Source organism: Helicoverpa zea, chromosome 1 (assembly GCF_022581195.2).
Source record: "Helicoverpa zea isolate HzStark_Cry1AcR chromosome 1, ilHelZeax1.1, whole genome shotgun sequence".
NCBI lineage: Eukaryota > Metazoa > Arthropoda > Insecta > Lepidoptera > Noctuidae > Helicoverpa > Helicoverpa zea.
In genome coordinates this window covers 10,392,857-10,413,090 of record NC_061452.1, presented here as the reverse complement: position 1 = coordinate 10,413,090, position 20,234 = coordinate 10,392,857, and the positions used below count along the sequence as shown (strand labels likewise).

Here is a 20,234-nt window from a genome sequence, read left to right as displayed (position 1 = left end):
ATATTGTACTTACCTACACATTTTTGAACATAAATCTCTGAACTCACTTTTATAAATTTTTTTGGGTATGTTAAAAATAATAAACGTAAAACAATCTTCTTTGCCTACCTTTTAAGGAATAAATAAGTGCATTATATCTGATAATAGGTACTTACGTTAGATAGCCATTCTGTAATGTATTATGCTAGCACAAATGCACAGACGCACTCCGGGGTTAACTATTATTTTCTAATATTTTAAACATGAATCTTAATTTAAAAATTTACTACAACAATTACTAACAAATATTTGAATCCTTAATTTTAAATTTTGATCGTTTTTTTTTAATATGGCGTTTGTAACGGTTATGATACACTGCCAAATAAAACGTGATGTTAGAAACTGTTAAACAGTTATTTTCAAAACTGAGTAACTAGTAACTTTTTCTCGCTGTAACATGTAGCTGGATGTAGCGGTAAATTCAAAACATCGCGAAGTTTATTTTTTACTTGTTAGTTTTTGTTCTCTGTCTTGTTTGACGTAAAATCGCAACACTGCTGAGTGAATCTGTGCACGGTTAAAAAATTCGCACTTGATCGAATCATTGAAACGAAGTCGAGTTATTGTCATAAATTGTTATGTAGAGATTGTAAAAGAAACTAATCTTGTTTGTTTATGTCATCGAGGATCCTGCTGAATGGTCAATCAGGTTAGTAAGATAAACGTATTATTACTCCTTTATACTATCATTGTAGTATACAATCATAACAAATTACTCAATACATAATATCCCAACGAAGAAATGATGCTGCAGCTATTCATGTCAAAGTTTAGAACTGGAAAGAAACTTTATAGACACTTAAAGAAAATAATGGTCAGTGGGTCATTTTATTTTTTATTTACAAGGATTGTTACAGTAGGCTGAGCCATTATTGTGGTCAGGTTCTTAGTAGGTAAGTTATTGCTGTTAGGCTAGTGCCTAACATTTTACTTGTTGGTATAAATACTTTACATGTCAGGCAGATTTTGACCTCAAACAACCAAGTATGGTTTTCTGGATACTGGTCACTGTGGCTACTGCACGGGCCTCATACATATCTCAAAAATACTGAATAATCATATTGTACCTCTCTATCCAACTTCCAGATGAACAGAGAAATTTTAGAATCATATACCAGTGAATAACAACTTCTAGGAATGTACGGAAATACAATTGTTTGAATGCCTGAAAGTGTGAATCCGAATTCCGGACACATGTCTGCATCATTCTAATTTAAGATTAAAAAGAGATTAGCAATGCAATTGTAACTAAGGTTGATGCTACGTACATATGTAGTTAATTAATCAGATAACATAAAATTAAAAATAGGAAATCAAATCATTATCTCTCTAGCTTTTTTCAAATTTTGGTCTGCTTCTATTTAAACCAGATTTAGTTAAGTGTCTGTTATTGTACCTACAGTGAAAGGTTTTGACCTCAAAATCATAATAGATTTGTAAACCATAAATTATGAAAAGCCTAGAACAACAGGTTACCATACTTTTGAGGGCAGAGATGTTATCCATCGGTGATTTTCAAAGTTTATGCAGAATGTTAACTGAAGTCAAACTTATTTGTGTCTTATAAAATTAACAATTCCCTTAAAGCCCTTTAAGAGTTTGCAATAGAGGAGGAAAAAAAGACAATCTTTAGAACTGAAAGATTTTTTTTTCATTTAAGTATTTTTAAACATACTTATAAATTATTTTTTTAAATATAAAAATAAAAAACATTTAAAAATATAAAGAATATGAAAGAATTATTATTAGACAGTACCCATAGGCAAAGCAATTATCTTCTCAAAATTCAGTTTCTAAATTAGGATCATTGTCCTTCAAACCTTTTTCCCAAGTGTCTAACTTAGGATAAGCAAAAAAAAATCCGGATTACAAAGAAAAGGTTGAATTAATAATGATTTGGGTTGATCTTTAATTACCTTCTTAGGTATTAACAAATTAAACTTTAAAAAAAGTAGACCACTTTTTGAAGTTTAAACACACAGATGCTGATTAGCTACTCATTATATGTACCTATAGGTAGGAACATCATTCAAGTGTAGGTTGTTAATCTGTTGGCATTTGTTTTCAAACTTTTTGCACATATGATTCTGTTTAATAAACAACTCTTGGACATTGAATTGTAATAGACCAACCAATGTTGCTCTGCTGTTGTTTGATCTGGCTGTCGTAGGTCGGGTTACTTTAAACAAAACAAGCGGGAGTTCGCGAGTTCTCGTGATTGTAGGCCACTGACATTGCTTATTAAATCTAAATTTATCTGTGTATCATCGTGGGGTGAATGACCTAACAACCTATTAGAGATGATACAATAGGTTCTGGTTTGTTTTGTGTCAGTTAGACGCATGAACAGTTGAAAGAAACTGAAACGTTAGCCTGTTGTGGTGGTGAATTATTGTGACAGTCAGAACATAAACTTTTTATAATAACTTTTAATAAGAGGGCATTTGAGTTTCGGCGACCTGCATAAGGAGGAGCACACTTGCACAGGCATCTATTTCTTTATTTATGATATAATTTCGTAATTTTATTATAACATTTTTCTGCAAAAGAAATAAATCGCTAGGTACCTAGGTAATCATCTAGGTACCTATTAACTGATCAGTTAAATGCTGATTTTATGTCTATTTTAGAATTGTTATATTTATAATGTAGATCCACTTCAGTGTGAATACCACTTGTGATAGGGATTGTTATCAGCATTTAAATGCGTAAAAACCCTGCAATTTGTACTAAATAAGCTCTAGTAAGAGTGTAGGCACATAGGTGAGCACTCAGCAGGTACCCACCTACACAGGTTGGCACAAACCTATATTTTTTGTTACCTACTTAAAGAAAATATCCATCATTGTTTGTGTGTTATTGGGTTACGAGGGTGTAGCATTGTAAGGGAGCAAAACTCAAATCGTCCTGCCCCAGTTGCCAACCTCACCTGCCCGTGGCGCACCCTGCCGAAAAATGAATGCTCTGGCGACTGACTGGTGGTGGTATAGCTACCGCGCAGCAGCAAGTGGGATAATAAATGTCTTCCTCAAAGATGGGCTGCAGCATCTCCGAATCTAAAAAATGTTCCACGCTGCGCTCACCAACACGCATGCCCAGCGCGGTTGGTTTGGGTAAATCCCCCCAGCTTAGCGGAGGCCTTTGTCCGGCAGTGGACGTTTTTAGGCTGTGGCAACCCGTGGGTGCAAAATCTGAATTGATTGAGCTTGTTTATATACCGGTGTGCACTCGAAAGATAAATCGCTATCAACACGTTCTAGATAACCCAAAAATCTATACCTAACTTAGATAACATACAATAATATAAATAATCTTATGACCCTCTGTTTTCAGAAGTTTATCAGTCATTCGTGAACGTCTAGCCAGTAAAGGTGAGTTACGCAATATTATTCAATTTATTGTTTTTATTTTATGAATTTGTTGATTCTGGTACATAGGTACTAGTTCTGGTATATTCTGTTCGAATTTCTTTGTTACACTCTGATTTCTGAAATATAATTATGAATTGCTTAAGTTATTCAATTTTAATCAAATGAGTAGTGAGTGTGAGAGTAAAATAATATTTAAAAGTAATACTTAACTAAAACCAAAATTGGTTGTCTGTAAAGTCGGTTTACTGACGATAGTTGAACGTGACAACGTCATAAGAAAATACTGATGGAATGGTTGCATTTTTCAAAAGAAAATTTTCATTTTATTTGTTTGATAGATATTTTGTATGGATGTAGAGAAGGAGGTTAATGGAAATCATAATTGAACTGATCAAGTTACATTTATTTGTACGCATAAATACAATTATGTCAATTTTTTTTTTAATATATTTATTTTTTTTTTTTCCTAAGTTCCCTAAGTAATTTCATACTGGCTCAGTGATTTAAAGAAAAAAAAATATATTGATTGATTTAATTGAGAAATGGAAATTGGGATGGAATTAGATAATCAGAAGTGTTTCTAATTTAAAATATAGGTTAAATTTTCTGGTTTGACAAGAAAAAACTACTTCGTACCTTGGTACTTTTCTTATTAACATTTTTTACCTCGAATTTAATTTATTCTTTAATTAAATGAAAAACATTTTTTATAAAAAAGAAAAATATATTTTATAAAAATAGGTGTCAATTAAATTGGCCCGAAGTGTTTCGTCGTCCTGACGTACGTCAAACGCAGCTAAGAACCAATCCCGAGTGACGGCTATGACGCGATGCGCTGCGGGCCAATCACCGCTTTACCGCCGCCCCCGCGCTCCCTTCATACCACCAAAGGGACCCAATAAATCACTTCTGCGCAGGTGAAAGTCAGGGCTCGACTTCCGTGCCGGTAACTGTACTTAACTAGCAAACGACAAGTCAGTACATGAACGCGCGATTGATTATTTAAAATTGTAGGTAGTTATAAAAAGTAATCTCGTAATCGTGATTGCAACTACAATTTGTAGTTAGTAATCAAATTTTTTAACTACTTTTTACGATTATTTAATGTAATTTGCAGTTTTGATTACTAACTACAATATGTAGTTGTAGTTAGTAATCAGTAGTTAGATTTCATTTTGCCCAACACTGGCTATGCTTCATAATTATTTCGATCGAATAGTAAAGCAATTGATTTTTTACTCATCGTGAAATAGTTCTATTACCTTATTATTATAGTTTTGTTATAGCATAACCTACAATCGCTGCACTAGCGGACTGATGCTATTTATTTTAATTATGAAAGCACGAATATTCGACAATATATCACTGAACATATATTTAATATCGAAAGAATCATTACCTTTATCGTCGCAATTATCGTTGCTATAAACAATTTACACCACATTCACTTTTCACTGCACTTCATACTTGACGAAAATATGTAAATATATTATTGAATAGCAGCTGTTTACGCGGACGCATCGCTCACTCAAGTGGGAGAGAGACAGATGTCGAACGCTGCCGAACGCGTAGGCCGATTGTGCGATGGAACGCCTCAGAGCGAGGTAACGCCTCAGAGCGAGGTAACGCCTCAGAGCGAGGTAACGCCGCATGAGTCATGTTTTTTCGTGCGTGCAGCCGGCTCCATCGATTTATAAGACGTTGTCACGTCAAAAACAGTTTACCAATTCCAGGTTGTGAATGACACATTGTTTCAGAAATCACATAGATTTTCTTAAATGATTCGGAGGAATTGTTTATTTCGTTTGTTTATAGCACTTATTTTCAAATAGTTTACTATTCTGAGGCTCTGTTATTAAAGTACTTTGTAAATCATCTAACATTACCTAACTAAATATTTTATCCATTGAGTAAGTTTTCCATCAATGCCTAATTTCAAAAATGTTAGTTATAAAATTTTCCTGGATTTCCAGGTTGTACATATTTTTTCTAACAATATTTCGGCAATTTTTCAGATGACACTACGTTGGGGAATCGTATCAGCTGGCAAGATTAGCCATGACTTCGTCAACGCATTCAACTCGTTCCCCGACAAAGGAGACCAGGCCGTAGTGTCTGTAGCGGCCAGGGATAAGAGCAGCCATGCGATTCTGTAACAAACACATCATCGATGCTAACAACGACGAGTTCACAGATGTCGCATCGTAGACATCGCTTTTAAAAACAACGTTGATAAAAACCGTATTCGCTAAGCAAAAAAACTCGTCGACGATCTGACGAACAACGATGACGGCTAAGATGTTTACAGTGTTGCCAAAATTCCATTTAAAGTATAATCGAGAAAATCTCGACTAACGTTTTTTGGGGTTATTTCGACATTTTAAGTCAATGTAAATGCATAATATGTATGTTTAAAACACATTCTTTTCGTTATGCAACGAATATTTAATTAATTATATCATTTTCGATATAGAAAATAATGACTCAAATCTTTGACATTTGTTATAAGGTTATGTAGTATAATATATAGTCTGTGTCATTTCAAAACTTCAAAACCAAAACAAACATTTTGCTCATAACTAGATTATAAGTTTATTTATTTAAATACGAGAATCGAGATTTCAAAGCTCCAAATGGCTTTAAGCGGTCAAGTGGACTTTAAAAAAAGTTGTACCCATAGCCAACGGCATTCTACTTGTCCTGTGTTTTAGTTTGGTGCCAAAACTATCGAAAGTAAGTACACAATACGTAACATTTATATTTTAATATACAATACAGTCTTTGTGAACTACGTCTATTAACTAAAATATTTATCTTTTAGTATCTCGCAACGCACTGCCTTCGTTGAGTCAGCTGGAAGAGCTAGTAAGCTTTTTGGAAAGTAAACCATGTTTGATTATGATGGGCCATGCTCGTACTGCGAATGCGAGCATGCATGCATGATCCGAAAACAACAGCCCTAAACAGTGAAGTAGTGGGTGTATGAAAATTTTGGAGCAGTGGTGTAAGGTTAGTAAACAATAATCATTTATGAACCTATATAGTGTGTGTTTACCGTTGCATTGAATCATGGTAAGTATAGTAGGTACTCTTATACATTGTGTTTTGTATGTATTAGGTACTAAATTAGTATTGACAGCAGGCAAATACAATGACTTTACTCTATCCTTCAAATTCAATCATAAAGGCATTTGAAATTGCAACTGAAAGTTAAACCACACCAAGCAAATTGTTGTTCTATTTATTTTATATATTAGGTACACCATATAATTTTTGCTTGTGTTACAGTACTGGAAGGACAAAAAGGAGCAGTTCAGAGGAAGTCCAGTTCTATTGCAGCTGCGAGCCAACATGAAGAATTTGCCAGAACTTGGTGTAATCAAGTTAAAAATACATTCTATTATGCAAGGAGAATGTTTTGGAATCTGAATTTAGAAATAAACGCATGTTCATTATAAAATACAAAATAATAAATAGACATGATGAATTAAAATATTGTTTTATTAATTCATGATTACAGAAAAGTTCAGTATTTTTATAAAAATTACTTTGATACCTGCACACTATTGTGTAATGTTAAAAATGTTTATATTACTATTTAACATACACAGGTAAAATACATATGTATTGTTAGAAGGTGTCTACATAGTATTGTTTATTAAATAACTTCTAGCATGACATCCACTGTCCAAGTCACTGCTAGAGTCCGGCTTGCTTATCAACCGGGTCACAGTTGCTTCTTACCTACCTCGTACTTATCAATAATATCTGGATGGTTGATGGCATCTAATGTATATTGTTGAGTCCTTGAGGCAGATGCTTGTGAGACATTGTTCTTGCAATGTCACATAGCATTATTTGGTACTTAAATCCCACTAACAAAAAATTTGACAGTACCTGCAAAAGGTGGATGGACAGTAAGTTTTAGGCACCTATCCACTGTACTGTATGATGATTTATATTATATTGATTAAGTGTAATATATTGGTGCGGTTGCTAATTCCTCCTCGACGATTCGCCTTTCTTAGGAAAGGGGAAATCTCAGGAAATCTTTCAACTGTCGAATCTGTTCTTCAGTCAATCTTATTATAGTTTCTATCAGTAGTTAGTGTTAGTAAATCTATACTAATATTATAAAGCTGAAGAGTTTGTTTGTTTGTTTGTTTGAACGCGCTAATCTCCGAAACTACTGGTCCGATTTGAAAAATCCTTTCAGTGTTAGATAGCCCATTTATCGAGGAAGGCTATAGGCTACTTTTTATCCCGGTACGGGAAGTAGTTCCCACGGGATGCGGGTGAAACCGCCGGCAGAAGCTAGTCCATAATACGTATCACGGAGGCCTGACTTCTTATTTATTTAATTATCATGATGTTTAGTTTCTTCCAACGAAAAATCATACAGGAAAGACGAACTGCCATCTAAAACATTAAAAATAGGCGCAAATGTTTCAGGGATTAAAGTACGATAAACAAATCATCATAAAAACATATTTTCACATTGCAATTTATTAAATAACTTGTTTTACTTACATTTTAATCGCCTTCATCCAAGAAAACATCCACAATTTACAAGCTTTTCGGTTTGACAGATAAAATCGAAGGCGAAGGCGAGGTTGTCGTTGCAGGCGAGGATGTTTCGTGTTGCTGAATACCGATTTTCATACATTTGGCACCAAATGTTAGTTCTATGTCACGCCGTCAACATCGTTGAGGCGCTACGATCGCGCAATTGTAACTAATGAATACCGCCGAGTTTTCATCTGATGTTACAACGATGATTTCTTGGTTGTAAAGATGTTTTGCCTTAGTGAATCACACCCCAGGGCTGCGGAGTTCGCGAAACTCCATAAAATCCCCAAAGTTGCTGATAGTTATCAGGCTTTGGCCAAGAGTAGTGATGTCGGTAAGGCCGTGACATGTGTTTTATCAAAATACAAGTTATTTTTATGTTCTCTATAAACTAATAAATATGTTTGTGTCAGCTCTGCAAATGGTTTGCCGAAACAAACATAAGTTTAGCGGAACAAAGTTTTTGGTGCCGGTTCTGCTATTTATAATTACTAGTACAGTAATCAAAGAGGTAGATCGGTTAGTCAGTATTGAAAAAAGTAAATTGTTGAACACAAAAATTTGAAAAACGCATCGTCATAATTATAAAACCACGGTTTTTCATCATATTAAGAAATACATTTTGCATTTCAAACTAACGACTGATTTATCTAAACCAAAGTACCTATGTACTCAACATGAGATCTAATCTCGAGCACCTGTATTTAACATTAGTGTAACTACATAATTTCAAGGTCGTCGATATTATTTTATCAGATAAAACGTCTGTTTCCTTGTGCATACTCAGCCGTACCATTTGTAACTGAAGCAAAATTAGCTGGCTTCATACGTTTGAAAGGAACACAAAAACTCAATTTGATTTTGGACTAAAATCTATTTGAATTCTATATTATGATTACTATTTCCCATTTCTTTTACAGATGTCGTCTACATCGGTGCTTTGAATCCTGACCACTATGCTCTCACGAAGCTCTTCCTCGAAAATGGCAAGCACGTTTTGTGCGAGAAACCGTTTTGTTTGAACTTCAAACAAACGGAGAGTTTGATCAACCTGGCTAAGAAGAAGAACTTGTTCTTCATGGAAGCAGTCTGGTCTCGCTTCTGTCCCGCTTACATTTACTTGGAGAACGAAATCGCAGCGGGAAATCTTGGGGATGTTTCATTCTTAGAGGGTGACTTCGGAATCTTTTGCGAGGCTGATAGGATGTTGTAAGTTACACAGGACTCCTTATAGATAATCCTACGACAAATTTTTAACAGGCGTCATAAATATGAGAGAATTTTACGTACGAACATCAAAGTTCGCAGTATTAAAGGAAAATTTCCTTTCAGCAAAAAAGACCAAGGAGGTAGTGCTTTGCTCGACATCGGTATCTACTTGCTGCAATTATCCCAGTACGTGTTCAAAAAATACCCTGAGAGGATCACAGCTGTTGGTGAACTGAATAGCGAAGGTGTGGATGAGACTGAGACAATTATTTTGGAGTATGGAGGTGGCAAGCGCGCAGTTCTCAACACTCAGTCTCGACTGAGGCTTATCAACAGGGCTACGATCTATGGCTCTAAAGGCCGCATTACGGTAAGGATGGTGTTAAAGTAATTTGCTGATTTTATTGCTTGCTTAGTGCTAAGTTGGTAGAAGTTGTTAAGAATAGTAAGTTATATCGGTCGCTACAATATATTAAAGACACATTGCTTTATGAAAGCTTTTTGAAAACATATCCTGGCTATTATGTAAAGTAGTTTTGATTTCATTTTATCTCTCCTAGCTGGAGGATCCCTTCCACTTCCCTGACAGAGTGACTGCCGTCAACGGAGACGTGAAGAAGTTCCCACTACACACGTCACCAATTCCGTATAACTTTGAGAACAGCGCGGGTCTTGTATATCAGGCTGTCGAAGTGGCGAAGTGTATTCGTAGTGGTATGTATGCTTTTCTTATATTCCTTCTTTTTGTGTTATGTAAAACGTGCAAACAAAATACAATGATCTTTTTAAAGTACGTGGTCAATCTTTATGGAAGTGTAGGCATTATTTCAAAGCATGAGTTTTGAAAATTGGGAGTCAAATCACTTGTAACATCATTGTAGACTTAATCTCCAGTATTATTTTTTTGGAATATAAAATAGTCTTTGCATCTCAAAAATAACCTTCATAGAATGGAAGATGGTAAATCGCAGCTTATTTCCTGCAGGACAAATCGAGTCACCCCGTATGTCGCACAAGCAAAGTCTGGAGCTGGCTAAACTGAGGGACACTATAAGAAAACAGTTGGGCGTCCACTACGATGTGGATGATCAGGAATTTGCTTGAACTATCACGGAGCTATACAAGTGATGTGCTCATGTAGGGCCTGTATTTATTCGTTATTTTGTATAAGACTTCAAGAAAATGCATTTTGAATGGATTTATGTAAATCATTCTTACTATATTACAATGTTATTAAATAAATGATTTCGTTCATCAATATGTTGTTTCCATCCATATCTGTGGCTTTATGTAGGTTTTCGGAAGGGAGGATGATGCTAGAATTACTAGTCTATAATAATTTCAATTTGAATAAACATTTTCACCATCCTCATAGTTACTGATCTCCTACAACGATGATGCATATTTTTATAGTCGCCGAGAATCATATTTTGATAGACCTAAGTATTAGAAAAGTTCTATGAAATTAGCATCCCAGTTATGGGTAAATACACCGAGAAATAAGATATAGGTTTTACAACAACCTTTTGGGCTAAATATCGAGTCCACGGAATTAATTAACCAAGGTGAAGCTAAAGTCAGTTCAAAGGCGTATGGGAAGGCTGGGAAATGATTCAGCAAGCTATTGGGAATGTGATTCGTTCTTGAAAACAACTTAGACGATATTATTTGTCTATGAATTGTTCACAGAAAACTTAGTAAGCAATGGTTAACGTGTTTGGTTTGTAGATGGGTAATAACAGTCAACAATATATGTCAACAAGTTCCTATGTGTATTGAAAGTAACCAGTCTTCCCAAGGGGAAGATTTATTTACCCGGGATTACCCGTAACTGGGTTGAGTAGGTCAGATAGGCAGTAGCTTCATGAAAATGTACCTAACAGTAATATTTACTTGTTTTTTCCGGTTAGACTTGAAGCCGACCGCGACATGATTATGGTGAAGCTTAAAATGGCTTTTAATATTAATTTTCCTTTGGTATTATTATGTGGCTAACTACTAGATATAAAAAAATTGTTAACCTCAATAATATCAGCGTACTAACAAATTGATAAAACATACTAATTACCTACGTGAATTTTCAATCTTACGTAAGCAAGCAAAATTGATAACATTACAGCCTTGGTAATGAACCGAATTATCAATATCAGTAGATAATACTTGGCCTTGATCTCGTACGCTTAAAACTGTAGGTAAACGAACCGCTTTTATTACATCAGTTATCAGTAAGACAAGATATCTTCAATACCGGATTGACAGTAGGTATACCATCAATATATCAATTGAATGACTTGCCAAATACAGAGCAAAAACAACTGATGCTGATAATTATGAGTAGGCATCTTATAGAGGCCAGCTTTTTTAACATGGCCGATGAAAATTTGAGTATTAATCAATATCGCGAGTTATTTATTGGATAATCGTTCGTGTTGCATTTCCAGACAAATCTACGTTGCCATCAGCTTTTTAATCACCCCACTGCTAGGCACAGACCACTCATATAGAGATGGATTGAACACTAATCACCCCTCTTGTACAATGTGGGGTGGTGATAACGTAATTGTCTACGCATTACATAGGTATTTTAATTCAGCTGCTGAAAGAAATATGTAGGCAAGTGCATAATCTGCTTAGCATGCAAGCGACTATACATTGCATACTTAGTTGTCGCTGGAGGATTTCTTATTTAAGAGTCAGTAGCTAAAAGAAGGGGAGGAGGAAGTTTATTTGACGGATGAAAAACTTCGTATGAACATGTAATTAATTGAATACCTGCTGAAATATAAAAAGTTAGAAATTACTCATAACAGAAACATCGGAACTTAGGTATATTCAATAAAGATAATTATTTATTGATTAGTAAGTCAAGATAAAGTAGTTATTTTCATTATCGTGGCCTATCACCTTTCGGAACCACAGCATATATCACTGTTCAGATATAAGTTAGTTATTGTGAAGTGTTTACGTGTTTCTCATAGGATTACTAAGGTTAGTTTAATTGTATATATATTAATCCCACCCAAAACAAAAATGTGAAAGACTGCCAAGTTCGATAATATGGGAATGCTTCGCCTATAAAAGAAGTGAGAATAAGTACCAAGTTCCATACACATACCTCAGTTAAAAATAGTTACTTTTTAATGATGTTACTTGGCAAGTTTTCATACACCTTGTTATAAACCTACTAAACGCAATGAATCAAGTATTTAATTTTCTATTAAAACTTGCCAAGTAATCATCATTAAAAAGTAACTATTTTTAACTGAGGTATGTGTATGGAACTTGGTACTTATTCAGATCTCACTTCTTTTATAGGCGAAGCATTCCCATATTATCGAACTTGGCAGTCTTTCACATTTTTGTTTTGGGTGGGATTTCATTTATTTTTGTAAGGTTGTTTATTTTATTTTTTTCTTATGATGAAGTTAGTTAAAGAAATGTCTCATTTATACTATTTTTTAGATTTTTTAATATGCACTATGTTTCTTACAAAGAAATGAACTAGATTAACTATGACTAGATTTACCAACTGACTGACATGACATGTTATCATATATTATGTTCGTGGATCAAAGTTACACATTTGTTATTTTCGAAAGTGATTCACACTTGGCCGTTTTCAGATTTTTACGTTACTTTGACTAAATACAAACCTTTGTACCATTCGAAGATATATTATATAAATATAGATAAATTTAGTTCGTTTTAGTTCCTTAGGGGTATAAATTTACACCGGGTATAAAACACCTTCATTATTTTGAAACCGACTCACACTTGGCCATTTTCAGATTTTTCCCTTTACCTTGACAAAAAGACCTACCTCCATGCCAAATTTCAAGTCAATACGACCATTGGAAGTGGTCTAGGTTTTTGATGAGTGAGTCAGTGAATAAGTGAATCAGTGTATAGTAAAAATAGCGATTTTCTGACGTCAATATCTCAAGACCTACAATAGGTATATTAATGAAATTTTGTATTTTAGATAAGTGAGGGGGTCTCAACAGATACTAGAAATTTGATATGCGTAAATAAAATAGATTTTGAGTTACAGGGGGGTCGAATTTGGCCCGAAATGGTTCGTGTAATATAACCCACGGCCGGTGTGTCGCCTTTTTTGCTCGAACTTGGCGGACACACTGCCGTGTGTCTAGATACTACTACTACTACTGTTAAGTATTTTGTTTAGTGTTTTCTCTTTTCTTGGTCAATGCTCCATAATAGGTACCTAGGTAGGTTATCAAATTGTTTTGTTGTCAGAAATTCGTTTTGAGATAAGAGCCGTCTTTTGTTTAGTTTTATGCACGTAACCTATCTATTGTAACCATATAAAACGTGTGACTTCTTTTTGTTTTTCGTATAATTATGTAAGTAGAATGTAGGTAGAAGATAATATACATTAATCTGGATGAGCAATCTCAAACAGATGTATTAAGGAGATACGTAGATAGATAATAGGTAGTAACCGGTGAAGTGCATAACAATGATATCCCATAGATAATAAGAGATTACAGAGTTATCAGAGAAGGAATAGGCAGATGTACCGACTTGACTTGCAGTTTTTGAGATTTCGTGAATCAGTGATTTTCGAGGAACCGACAATAAGTAGAAACCAAGAAGGTTAAACAGCTGGAAACAAAAGCTACATATGTACCTACGTATGTTAAATATTAGTTTGTTGATCATGGACTTACTTATTCAATCCAGATGACACTCCGGTGGGGTATCGTGACAGCTGGGAGGATCAGCCATGATTTCGTGAACGCGTTCAACTCGTATCCGAACAAGGAAGACCAGGAAATAGTTGCAGTGGCTGCCAGGAATAAGAGCAGAGCTGCCGATTTCGCTAAAACGCACGGCATACCCAAAGTGTTTGACTCCTATGAGGCAATGGCTAAGAGTAGTGATATTGGTAAGAAGAGTGCGAGTATATTAGTTGTAGATGCAAATGTAGACTTGTACTTTATTGCTTAGTCTCGGAATAAAGAAGATGCATGGTCCTGCTTAACTGCAGACCTGCGTAGCTGAGCAGGACCACGCATCTTCTTCTTCAAGATTAATTTTCAGACCTTTCTTTTTCAAGTAGGGCTTATGGTGGTATTCCAATGAAATAAACATACTATGGGGATTATTCTGTTTTCCAGATGTCGCCTACATCGGTTCATTGAATTCGGAGCACTATGAACTTTCATTACTGTTTCTGGAAAACGGCAAACACGTATTGTGCGAAAAACCATTTTGTCTAAATGCTAAACAAACCCGCAGTGTTATTAGCCTTGCCAAGAAGAAGAACTTGTTTGTTATGGAAGCTGTTTGGACTAGGTTCTCTCCAGCCTACATAGAATTGGAGAAAGACATAAAGAATGGAAAACTTGGTGACATCAAGTTCATTGAGGCCGACTTTGGGATCGTTAGTCCGGATGACAGAAGCACACAGTAAGACGAACTTGTAATCTTCTTAGTTCTATATCTAGGAGATTCCAGTGACAATTGGATGTATGATAGGTGTTGGTCACTGTTACGTAAAATGGAAGATTCTCATCAGATAGAAAGATTAGATAACTGTAATACTTGCTATTAGATCACCTATACGTAGATGATGTTGTAGTTTTTATACTTTGTCACAAACAGATAAATAATTTCACGGTCACGATGCTTCGAGCGCAGATACGATCGAGTATGACAATAGCTTTCATTTCCCAGCCTTTAATTATTGTGTAATAAGTAGGTATTTTTCACTAGTTACCGTTATAAAATACGTCCTCCGCCGAGCCAACCCCCTGTTTGCGATAAACTAATAATCTACTGAGTAGATTTACTTGTTTATTCGGTTTTTAACATTAACATTTATAGGTAAGATGAAGTTGCCTATATTTATAATTTATACCCGTGTGAAGTCAGACAGGAGCTGCTTTATATATAATAAAGCTTTGTTTTATTTCAGTCAACGTAAGATGATTTGTTAGCAGTATGCTAATTTCTATTATTCATTGATTCACACCTAAGTCATCGTAAAAACTGGGTAATAAATATGTGTCTTCCTTAATATAGCTTACTTAACAAGCATTTAGCACATTTTGGCAAAGGACTTTTCAGTTCTGGAAATATAATAATGACAGAAGCATGTTTATTCCTGAAGTTACCTGTTAGTACGAGTATTAAGAATCAAAGTCGCATTTAAGCAATTTTTGACTGGTAGTACTGATATGCAAACTCGCCAGTCCTGCAAAAGCCTTCGAGGCTGTTCCTTTCAAATCTAGACACTCGTCGTCAGCCACTGCGAGTCCTCTGATGGGAAATCACTTTACCTTGCAAGAAGAGAAGAAGGTGGCAAATCCAACGAGTAGACATAAGAAGCAGTCTAATAACGTAAAGAAAACATCGTTTCATTTGACTTAGCTATTAATATTTTTCAGTATAAAAGAATTCGGCGGAGGTGCTATACTCGATGTAGGAGTATACGTATTGCAGCTGCCACAATTTGTATGGAAGCAAGATCCTAAAAGGATAACGACAGTCGGCAGCCTGTACGACTCTGGTGTAGACTTGGCAGAAACCATTATCCTGGAATATGAAGGTGGTAAGCGAGCTGTGCTTAACATTCACACGCAGCAAGAGTTCTGGAACAAAGCCACTATATATGGAACTAAGGGACGGGTTACGGTGAGTTAAGAATAAACTACGGTAACAATTTCCATAATTGAATGCTTATGTTTTTCCACGGAAACTTCAGATACTATTTCTGTTTGCCTTTTTTATTATTTTCATCATATTTCCGAAGGGTGTGGGATTTGCCCGGGTAACTGGGTTAAGGTGGTCAGATTGCCAATCGTTCTATGCATTGCACTGGTTCTCAGCTACATCCGTTTGGACTGGAAGCTGATAAAACAGTTGAGCAATTAAGAAAAGGCTAGACGTATACCTATATCAATTTCTTCCACACGTCTTCATTAAAAAATGCTCACTCACAACTGCTAGGTGTTATGTATTCATTTCATTTCATTTCATTTCATTTCATTTCATTTCATTTCATTTCATTTCATTTCATTTCATTTCATTTCATTTCATTTCATTTGCTGCAACTGGTACCTACCCATACCTACCAAATCGATATTATTTTTCAGGGCTCATCGAATCGCCTCGCATGACCCACGATGAGAGTATGGGTTTGGCTTTACTTGAAGATATTATTCGGAGACAACTGGGTGTGCACTTTGATGCTGATGATAAAGAATACCCTTGGTGATTCTCTCTTCATATGCGGAAACGGTTCAAGTCTACTAAAAATACCACTGAAACTACCATAACCTCATAGCTATTGAATGGTAGACACTTACCTACTGTACAATTTATTTACGCACAAAAATAGTAATATTCATGAAGTCATAATGGAGCTCAATAATATATTATTGTACATTTACGTATTCTTTTGTTTCACTGGTTTCACACGCTTCATTGCCTGGCTTCATTTCCTTTATTTTGAATCGTCTAGCGACATCTAGTGAGAATCTGTTACGATTAGCTACCATGCTATGTTCCAGTTGCGGTCAACTCTGAACAGACGCATTTTGATGAACATAAAACAGATGGCGCTAGCAATTACGTTAAATTATCGCAGTCATTAAAATATCCTAAGTTACTAAAGTCGAAGGAGTAATATATCACTGTTATCTTATTCTCCCACAGCTGGGCAGAAGCCTCCTCTCATACAGAAACGTTTATGACTTTTAAAACTCAAGCTGGTGCTTGGGATTCAGTGTGCTTCTATTTCTTCTAAACTTTTATGAACCCGAATCATACTTACGTGCAGGGAAAGGCTTTCCTTATGTTGGTCCCTCGAAAACCATTCAGTTTGTTAAGCCCACTTCACTAAATGGAGGAGGTACTCAATTCAATTTTTTAAGGTCGAAGAAATAAATAAAAAAATCGATTACCATTGCCTCCTTTCAAAGTCTAGGGTTCACATTATTATTTCAGATTTCATATTTTATTTCGTGTGCTGAACACGAAGATTTTTGTATTCAACCGACAATTCCTCCTGCAAAGCATCTCTTTGTGTAGGTAATACAATCTATTGCTTCCAGTTAATACTTGAATCAGCAGTCAAACGACAGTACATACAAGTTTTCTCGTGCCATCTCTTCCTTAACTATTTAACGTTTCCTTGAACGCATCTAATCGATCTAATTGCTGTGCGAAACTTTCCCCGTGTTTTGTTTTAAAACAATGGCTGACGTGTTAGATACGAAGGGACTTAACTTGACGGAAGAGAGTTCGCGTGACAAACTGCGGCGCATCGTCGGAGCTCATGTAACCACATCAGTCACCACCACGACTATTTTCAAACTTCCCTCTCAGCTGCCTAATAAGGACAAAAATGCTTGTTAGGGAAATTAAATCGATGCGCCCGCTGCTCAGGCATAATGAGGCACCCTGAAGAGATACGTCAAGTGATGTAGACTAACAGCTGAAACGGCGACTATAAGAAAAAAAGAACTAGATTTTAAACTAAATATTTATTAGAAAAAACGCCTAGCTGAATTATTGAGACGGACTACTATTTTGCGAACATTGTATAATTACCTTTTGATCTTCTGTAACTATTTCATTAGCAATAGGGTCTGTTTCTATGTATAGGTTAGATGGCTTAAAATTCGGAATTTGATTAGTAAAGTTCGAGGAACCTGAGTAAACATAGTAATCAGAATTTTGCTGACTGTATTTTATATTTTTGATCAGCGTCATTACTTGGAATCGAAATTCAAAATTTTGGGTAGGATTCATCGATTTCATATCTGGTAAAATACTAAGCAAAAAGTTTGTGTCTGGATCGTTGAATTGTAGTTCCGTTGACTCCCGTTTTGCAGGTTGCGTAGTAGCTGCGACTGAAGGTTCAGGGTATTTACGCGTCTCATTATTTGAAGAGTAACTGTTCTTTTTTGCTATCTTCGATCGGTTGCTTTCTGCCGGTTGGTGATTTGCAGGAACTTTTGCCGGCGTTGACTTGTCATTTAGAAACATGAGCATTTCTAAAAATGGTCTCTTACGTTTACGTTGTCCGCTATTTATAAGTCTGGACTCTCTAGTGAAATAGTCCCGAAGACCTTTCCATTTCTTTTGCAGATCTCTGACTGAAAAAGGATGTATTAAAGTAGGTACACGAGTAACTAGAATTTAATGAAAATTATTGTACAGTGAAAATATAGATAACTAAGTATGTAGGTAATATTTTTATGTACTTCTCTACCTAAACGTTACTTTTAAGTAAGTAGGTATTTCAGTTACAATTATGTTGATTGAAGGTTGGAATCACATAGCTGAAAGTATCGAAAATCTTAGATACTTCTTTTTTGCATTAATTCATACACCTATTCCATTTCTAGTCGCCCGATCTGTAACGCTTGCTTTGGAGAAAATTCGACGGCATATTTTGCGCAACGCAAATTAGGTACGTAGGTACGTACGTCTCGGCGTATGTCCTCAGTCTTATGTTAACGTACGTAAGGTCGCTTTGCATGCGTTTTGCGCTGACTCTATTCAATGCAACCTCTCTTTCCCTCACATAGTAAAAGAGTAAGCCGACACGTGATCGATGATTCAGTCTGTGCATTCGACATAGTTCGGGGGAGCCGAAAGAATGCGACTTTTTTGTAACAAAGCAAAAAGTAGGTTTGCCTAAGACGAATCGGGGAGGTGTACAGTACGTGACAGGAAAAAAACTTTATTCAATAAATACCTAACCCGTCTATTTTCTAAGGAAACTGATAGAACAACTGTAGGTACTATTTATTTTATGAGAACAACTAGGTATCTTATCTATCTATTGTGTTTACTTACTTTCGGAGGTAGACTCAAGAAAATATAAACTGTCTTACCACAAAAACTTTTAAACGTCAGTTTATGCCTTGTCTAAAAAAATGTCAAATTATGACGTTGACATATGGTTCATTTTGGAGCCACATTTTTTTTAGACAAGTGTAAAACAGTGGTTAAAGTTTTTGTAGTAAGGCCAAAAGAAACTAAAGAGACTAATTGACCTATGTTTAGAAAATGTGTTATAGGTACAAAGGTAGGAAAGTGCGAATTCTACTTAAAGTGAATGCCATACGATACCTTTTTGAGCTTTATACACAGGGTCATCATCTGCCCAGTCGTCGTACATAAGCTGACCAATTTCAACCCAGGCCATTTCTCTGGTAACTTTGTCACTATATTCAGGCACATTCGCGTTCCATAAACATGGTCTGCATTGCATTTCCTTGATGAACTGTCGTGTGCTATACTTGAATGACATTTTGACAATAAAGTATCAAAACTTGATGCGTTTGGCTAACGTTACGCCACAGAATAAATACGCGGACTGGCGCTCAGTCGCTTACTGTCGACAGCGAAGCGATACGCATCGCGGCGATAGGAGGGGGCGGGGGGAGATATGCCAGAGCTGCCACAGTTACCATTGCAAGCTACCCACATCCTTAGATTATTAAAATAAAATTACTATTAAATTTTGCCGTGTTATTGATATTAGATGATGATTTTGAATAGCTACCTATACCTACCTACTACAAATAAACATATCTACTAGATTTTTAATTAATTTATAACGAAGCATAAGGTACTACATGAATATGCAAAAAATATAAATATCCTCACATAGTAATTAATTATTATTTTTTACTTGTAACTGAATAATGTATTTTTATTATACAAAACTCAATTATTTTTACAATAAAAATTAAAACTATTGCAAACTTATGTAGTAAGCACAGCATCCATCTGTCACCATTCTTGGGAACAATTTTTTTGTTTAATTCTCAAAAAGATTCATTTCCATTTCCCATCGAAAACGCTTACCTACCTTATTTATGGTAATTATAATACAGCGGCAACACCGCTCATAGTTGGCGACTACGTTCCGCCGCTAACTGAACCAATCAGCGAGCGTACTGTCGGTCGATCATAAAGTCTGTCACCTCGGCCATTGGCTACCACAAAATCGCCTGACAGATACTGATTGTAATTTGTTTTAAATAAGAAAGGTCGAGGTTA

The 20,234-nt window shown here is 35.5% G+C and overlaps 3 protein-coding genes and 1 long non-coding RNA gene across 5 annotated transcripts; 3 read left to right on the top strand and 1 right to left on the bottom strand.

The window, feature by feature from the left end:
• Nucleotides 1-556: 556 nt before the first annotated feature.
• Nucleotides 557-10,446, top strand: LOC124634935 (trans-1,2-dihydrobenzene-1,2-diol dehydrogenase-like). Of its 2 annotated transcripts, none has more exons than XM_047170632.1 (8): nt 557-688; nt 3,373-3,410; nt 5,426-5,547; nt 8,231-8,313; nt 8,900-9,188; nt 9,312-9,558; nt 9,749-9,902; nt 10,174-10,446. In XM_047170632.1, the coding sequence occupies exons 3-8, from the start codon at nt 5,426-5,428 to the stop codon at nt 10,290-10,292; spliced, it is 1,014 nt and encodes a 337-aa protein (XP_047026588.1). In that variant the 5' UTR covers nt 557-688; nt 3,373-3,410; the 3' UTR covers nt 10,293-10,446. The 2 variants fall into 2 exon arrangements, with proteins under 2 accessions (XP_047026588.1, XP_047026596.1); XM_047170640.1 differs by lacking the exon at nt 557-688 and adding an exon at nt 2,805-2,833.
• Nucleotides 5,868-6,844, top strand: LOC124634949. Its single transcript, XR_006984945.1, has 3 exons — nt 5,868-6,143; nt 6,232-6,419; nt 6,699-6,844. It is a non-coding gene; the product is annotated as an uncharacterized LOC124634949 (long non-coding RNA).
• A 1,604-nt stretch (nt 10,447-12,050) lies between the features above and the next one.
• On the top strand, nt 12,051-16,609 carry LOC124633408 (trans-1,2-dihydrobenzene-1,2-diol dehydrogenase-like). Its single transcript, XM_047168615.1, has 5 exons — nt 12,051-12,176; nt 13,893-14,097; nt 14,330-14,621; nt 15,602-15,848; nt 16,310-16,609. The coding sequence occupies exons 2-5, from the start codon at nt 13,893-13,895 to the stop codon at nt 16,331-16,333; spliced, it is 768 nt and encodes a 255-aa protein (XP_047024571.1). The 5' UTR covers nt 12,051-12,176; the 3' UTR covers nt 16,334-16,609.
• A 1,073-nt stretch (nt 16,610-17,682) lies between these two features.
• LOC124633400 lies at nt 17,683-19,598 on the bottom strand. The gene is made up of 2 exons (XM_047168601.1): nt 19,299-19,598; nt 17,683-18,316 (listed from the first exon to the last, which is right to left on the bottom strand). Exons 1-2 carry the CDS (start codon nt 19,477-19,479, stop codon nt 17,727-17,729), a joined length of 771 nt encoding a protein of 256 aa, XP_047024557.1. The 5' UTR covers nt 19,480-19,598; the 3' UTR covers nt 17,683-17,726.
• Nucleotides 19,599-20,234: the final 636 nt, after the last annotated feature.

Coding starts and splice junctions, on each gene's coding strand:
- LOC124634935 (XM_047170632.1), top strand. CDS start 5,426: ATGACACTACGTTGGGGAATCGTATCAGCTGGCAAGATTAGCCATGAC. Junction 9,189..9,311: donor TGCGAGGCTGATAGGATGTT/GTAAGTTACACA, acceptor ATTTCCTTTCAG/CAAAAAAGACCAAGGAGGTA. Junction 9,559..9,748: donor GCTCTAAAGGCCGCATTACG/GTAAGGATGGTG, acceptor TATCTCTCCTAG/CTGGAGGATCCCTTCCACTT.
- LOC124633408 (XM_047168615.1), top strand. CDS start 13,893: ATGACACTCCGGTGGGGTATCGTGACAGCTGGGAGGATCAGCCATGAT. Junction 14,098..14,329: donor GGCTAAGAGTAGTGATATTG/GTAAGAAGAGTG, acceptor TCTGTTTTCCAG/ATGTCGCCTACATCGGTTCA. Junction 15,849..16,309: donor GAACTAAGGGACGGGTTACG/GTGAGTTAAGAA, acceptor ATTATTTTTCAG/GGCTCATCGAATCGCCTCGC.
- LOC124633400 (XM_047168601.1), bottom strand. CDS start 19,479: ATGTCATTCAAGTATAGCACACGACAGTTCATCAAGGAAATGCAATGC. Junction 18,317..19,298: donor TGTGTATAAAGCTCAAAAAG/GTATCGTATGGC, acceptor ATCCTTTTTCAG/TCAGAGATCTGCAAAAGAAA.